Source organism: Otolemur garnettii, unplaced genomic scaffold, assembly GCF_000181295.1.
Source record: "Otolemur garnettii isolate 467f Iridium unplaced genomic scaffold, OtoGar3 scaffold00015, whole genome shotgun sequence".
NCBI lineage: Eukaryota > Metazoa > Chordata > Mammalia > Primates > Galagidae > Otolemur > Otolemur garnettii.
This window is the reverse complement of record NW_003852410.1, coordinates 29,755,324-29,760,705: the sequence shown is the minus strand read 5'-3', so window position 1 is coordinate 29,760,705 and position 5,382 is coordinate 29,755,324. Positions and strand designations below refer to the sequence as shown.

The window sequence follows — 5,382 nt, the reverse complement described above, 5'->3', positions numbered from 1 at the left end:
GGGAATAAAGGCTGCAAATGGGATTAAAGTTGCTAATCACCTGAAATTTTTTTTTTTTTGAGACAGAACCTCTGGGTAGAGTGCTGTGGCATCACAGCTCACAGCAACCTCCAACTCCTGGGCTTAAGAGATTCTCTTGCCTCAGCCTCCCAAGTAGCTGGAACTACAGGTGCCTGCCACAATACCCAGTTATTTTTTGGTTGTAGTTGTCATTGTTGTTTGGCAGGGCTGGGCTGGATTTGAACCGGCCAGCTTTAGTATATGTGGCTGGTGCCTTAGCCGGTTGCGCTATAGGCGCCGAGCCTAATCACCTGATTTTTAAATAGGAAAATCATCCTGGACTAGACAGTTGGGCCAATGTAATCACAAGGGTCCTTGAAAGAGTTAAAGGAGCCAGTCACTGTGGCTAACGCCTGTAAACTCAGTACTCTGGGAGGCTTAGACAGGAGGGTTGCTTGAGCATGGTTGGTAGGAGGTGGGTGGTGATGGTGGTGTGTTCGAGGCTGCAGTGGTTATAATTGAGCTACTGCACTCCAACTGGGCGACGATGGGGAGAAAAAAAGTTAAAGGAAGTTGTGACCATGGAGAACCAGAGGGATGACAGTGTGAGAAAGACTCAGCCTGATGTTGTAGACTTTCCAGGTGGATAAAGAGTCGTGAGCCAAGGCAGCTTCTAGAAGATAGAAAGGACAAGGAAACAGATTCATCCCTAGATTCTCTAGAAGGGAATGCATTCTGCCTGTATCTTGATTTTAGCTCAGGGAGACCTGTGAGAGACATCTAACTTATAGATCTGCAAGACAGTAAATTTGTGTTCCTTTTTAAGACGCTGTTTTGGTAATTTATTACAATAGTAATAGGAAACTAATACACATAGCAAGCATTATCGTACATTTTTGCCACCACTACTAAGCTGTTTGTTATGGTTGATTTTATACTTTTCTCTCCCATTAGGCTATGAACTTTGTTGTTGTTGTTGAGAGAGAGTATCTATCCCGCGCCCTGGGTAGAGTGCCATGGCATCATCATAGCTCACAGCAACCTCAAACTCTTGAGTAATACTCTTGCCTTAGCCTCCCTAGTAGCTGGGACTACCGGCACCTGCCACCCTGCAGGGCTAATTTTTCTATTTTTAGTAGAGAAAGGGTCACTCTTGCTCAGGCTGGTCTCTAACCAGCAATCTACCTGCCTCAGTCTTCTAGAGTGCTAGGATTACAGGCGTGGGCTATGAACTTCTTGAGGTTAGGAAATAAATCTGTCTTACCTACTATTGGTTTGACGGCTGTGAGAAGAATTCCTGGTACATAACCTTACTGAACTTCATTGAATTTATAGGTGGCTGAAGAAGCCCCGCCATGCAGCCCCCCTCCCCAAGACCCAGGCCGCAGTCCCCTTGGGTTCTGTCCAGTTTCCTGTCTCCACAGGCCCCTCACTCTGCGTCTGACCGGGTGACTTCCTTCTTAATCGGCCGACGTCCTGACCAGAGCGCGGGCTAGGAGCGCGGGTCTCGGGACGCTGTGGGGAGCAGTGCCTGCTTCAGGCGGCAGGGGGCGAGCGTGGCCCGGGAGCTCCCCTGGGAAGGTCGGGACGGGGCGGGATTTCGGGGGCGGGGCGGCTCAGCGCGCAGGCGCGGGGCCAGGCGACTCGCGCGGCCAGGGGCGGGCGATCGCAGAACAGACCCGGCCGCAGCTCGGCTAGCAGCAAGTTCGAAACCCGCTCCTGCTGCGCCTCGGTTCTTGTTCCCTGGCGCTTGGGCCTCCTAACGCTAGACCCCGGCTGCTTGTTTGCATTGTGCCCTCCCCCATCCCTCCACCAGGATGCCGGTGACCGAGAAGGACCTGGCGGAGGACGCGCCATGGAAGAAGATCCAGCAGAACACGTTTACACGCTGGTGCAACGAGCACCTCAAGTGCGTGAACAAACGCATCGGGAACCTGCAAACCGACCTGAGCGATGGGCTGCGGCTCATTGCGCTGCTTGAGGTGCTCAGCCAGAAGCACATGTACCGCAAGTACCACCAGCGGCCCACCTTTCGCCAGATGCAGCTCGAGAACGTGTCCGTGGCGCTCGAGTTCCTAGACCGTGAAAGCATCAAGCTGGTGTCCATCGGTGAGTTCTCTGGGCAAGCCCAGGGCCCAGTTAATGTACCGTCCCGCCCTCGCGCGTGCACCCCTGAGGAAGGCCAGGGTTCTCTGTGGCGCGTTCCCACCTCCGAGACGAAGAGCAGTTGTCTCTAGGGGTGGGGACATAGGAGACCTATGCCTCCTTCCCAGTGACATCCCCTAGGCTAGAGACCTGGTGTGATCTCTCAATGCCGTGCGCGCCGGCTGTGAGCCTCGGGCTGGGTGTGGGTTGAGGGCTTGGACTGGAGTCGCAGGAGGAGAGATAGAAATGAGGCATTTCTCTGCTCTTGGGGGCGCCCTGCTAGAGATAGGGGACTAGAGACCTTCGTCCGCTGTCCCCGGGGGCGGGGCCCTACAGTCAGAAGCTCCCAGAGCTTTCATCCCGTTGCGCCCAGGCTGGTGCGCCCGGCAGCGGATGAATGGGCGTTGCCTGGGAGGCCAGACGGGGAGAACCTGGGGAGGAACCGTTTTCTGTGCCTGGTGCCTCCCCGCCCAGGTGGAGACCGGGACCTAGTCCACACCCCGCCATCGCCGGAACGGGTGTGGGACCCAAGGTTGGAAGATGAGCCGCGGGGGTGTGTCTTTGCTCCCTCTGCTCCCAGCTCAGCTCTGGCTGGGCGCAGCAGATTGAGCCCATTTTTTGCTGCCAAAGTTACAGAGTTGGTGGTGATAATAGTAATTGCTGTCTTGTAGGGAGCCTAACTAGGGTCCTCTGTGTACCAGCTGCCTTCTGCGTTATCTCGTTCATTAGACAACCGGTCAATTGGGACGTTGTTAGACCCATGTATGACCCAAATACGACAGAGGGTTAATTGATTTGCCCAAGGTCTGGCTAGAAAGCAAGTATGCAGGTAAGGTCCAGCTGAAAATTGAAGGGAAGTGGGTGACAATTAGAAGGAGGCTTTGTTTTTCTCTCCCCACCTTTGCTACACCAGGGTCTTCCTGAGAGGAGGGAGGAAGGGAGTTCCTCTTCCATTCCACTGGGGAGGGAGAATGAGGATGAGGTCTCCCTTATGATCTGGGGTAGCTGGAGGCTTCCAGGAGGGTCCCAAAGCTGTGGAATGTGTGGGCTGTGACAGTAGGGGCAAGAGATTTGTAGTGTATGTGTGCATGTGTATGTGCAGAGATTGTGTGTATAGTGTATGCATATACAAAGAGAGTGAGTTTGTGTGTACCTAGCCTGAGTGTGCAGAGTATGCATGTGTGCAGAGAATGTGTGTGCACCTATGTTGTGTGTGTGTGTCTTGCCCAGGCCTCCATCTAGGGTCCCTTCCTGAGGAAACCAGGTCCAGTGACTGGAAGAAAGAGTGATGGGTGGGGCTGCTGGGACTTTCTCCAGTGGAAAAGGGATTCCCTCTCGGCTGAGGCTCACCCTTCCCTCCTGGCTGAGGCTCACCCTTCCCTCCCTTACACTCGTCCTGGCAGGTAGGGCTGCCTTCTACTTCTTGGGCCCAGGCAGCTGCTACCACTTGGCTGACCTCCTAGAAGTCCTCTGCCCCTAAGGGTGGCTTCCATGCAGAGCGAATCTGCATGGCATGCTGTTTTCTTTGGGGAGGTCTTATCTCCTATACTGGGGAAGGAGAACCTTAAAATTCTTCACTTTTCAGAAACCAGCCACCCCTCTAAGGAATCTCGAGGTCTGGCTGGGCTCAACTTGGATCCATTCTTCTTTGTTGTAAAAATGTGTATTTATTTAATTAACAGGACAAAGAAACTTAAAGTAAACCAGGAATATGCAAATATGACATGAAATGTCTTTCTTTTAATTTTTTTATTGTGGGGTCCAACTGTTTTGGTTGCATGGATTGCTTTTGTTATGTTTGAGTCAGGGTTATAAGTGTGCCTATTACCCAGATACTGTTCATTGTACCCATTCCCACACAATGAAATGTCTTTAAAACAACAAAAACAACAAACCAAAACCACAGCACCAGAAAATCTCTGAGTGCCTAACTTACCAACTGTTTACAGAAGCAGTAGCTGCTTGGAGTGTGGCTTCACATCAGTGCTCCGAGCTGTGTGTGCCATTCTACACTTTGTCTGGTCCCTTACATTTTTCTCCTTGGTCCTCATTTTCATTCCTGAACCCACACTCAGGCCTTAATGCCTCCCATTATGCTGACATTCCAGGGTTAGTTCCCCTTCCTCTGCTGTGGGCCTGTGGGCTGTTGGCAGCATCTTCCTGTGGACCTCTTCCTACCACAAGCTATGTTGTTTTATTTATTTTTTCTTTTTAATGATTTCTTGGATTATATTCCCCAGAGTATCATTCCTGGATCAAAGGGTGTGATCAAATTTAAACTGCTGTCATTGGCTGTCTAGTTACTCTCCAGAAAGATCTCACAGCAAACAGGTTTTCCAGCCAGGACTCCCTTGGGGGTAAAGCCTGAGGCCTCTTCCCTCTGCTCCTGTGGCTGTTCTGGGTAATGGCCCTTCAAAAAAAAGTCACCTCCAGCTTGGGCTTCAGGGTCACATATTCACTGCTTATGTTATGTTGTATTGTGCTGACAATAACATTAGCTACAATTTGGGGAGCCCACTAGGTGGTAAGTGTGTTCTGTTGATCATCCCATTGTATCCTCATGGTAATCATTGACTGCTTGCAATTATTACCCTTATTATAATGATCTGCTTCAGCAAGTCACTGGGAAGGTTAAGGGTTTGGCTATGTCCAAGACACATGATGAGTGCTCAGAAAATGGTTATTATCGTTTTCATTCTTAGTGTTATTCCTATTCAAAGGTGAGAAACAGGAATGAAGTAACTTAGGGAGGTGACCGTAACTAGTTAGTAAATGGTGCCTAGAACCCAGGTCTGCTCAGCTATTGAATTTGAGCCTTAACTGACTTGCCTTTCAGTTTCAGAGATGAGTCAAATCTCACACCCATATCACTCCACACCCCTTACCCCCATCAGAGGGTCCCTATAACACTAGGTTTGCTGGTATGGTGGTTTGGGCTGGTGGCTGGATACTCGCACTTTAAGTCTTTAGCCTTAGGGATGTCAGGACCTTCCATGAGTGACAGGATTAATCCTCTGGGTTGTAATAAGGGTCTCATAAGTTTGAGTGTCATGTTGGGAGCTGATTGGAGTCAGTTTGCCTCTAGTGTTGAATCTGTTGAGGAATGGCGACTTTGTCTTCACCTATAGGCTTAAAAAAAATTTTTTTTTTTAAGATTTTCTGTTACCAGCTCGGCGCCTGTGGCTCAAGTGGCTAAGGCGCCAGCCACATACACCTAAGGTGGCGGGTTCGAATCCA

At 50.6% G+C, this 5,382-nt stretch overlaps 1 protein-coding gene across 2 annotated transcripts in view; it reads left to right on the top strand.

The window, feature by feature from the left end:
- The first annotated feature begins 1,648 nt into the window (after nucleotides 1-1,648).
- Nucleotides 1,649-5,382, top strand: part of FLNB (filamin B) — a 153,682-nt gene continuing 149,948 nt past the window's right edge. For both annotated transcript variants that reach the window (XM_003785545.2, XM_003785546.3), the window contains exon 1: nucleotides 1,649-2,109. In XM_003785545.2, the coding sequence (XP_003785593.1) occupies nucleotides 1,818-2,109 (292 nt within the window). In that variant the 5' untranslated portion in view covers nucleotides 1,649-1,817. The remainder of the gene's footprint in view (nucleotides 2,110-5,382) is intronic.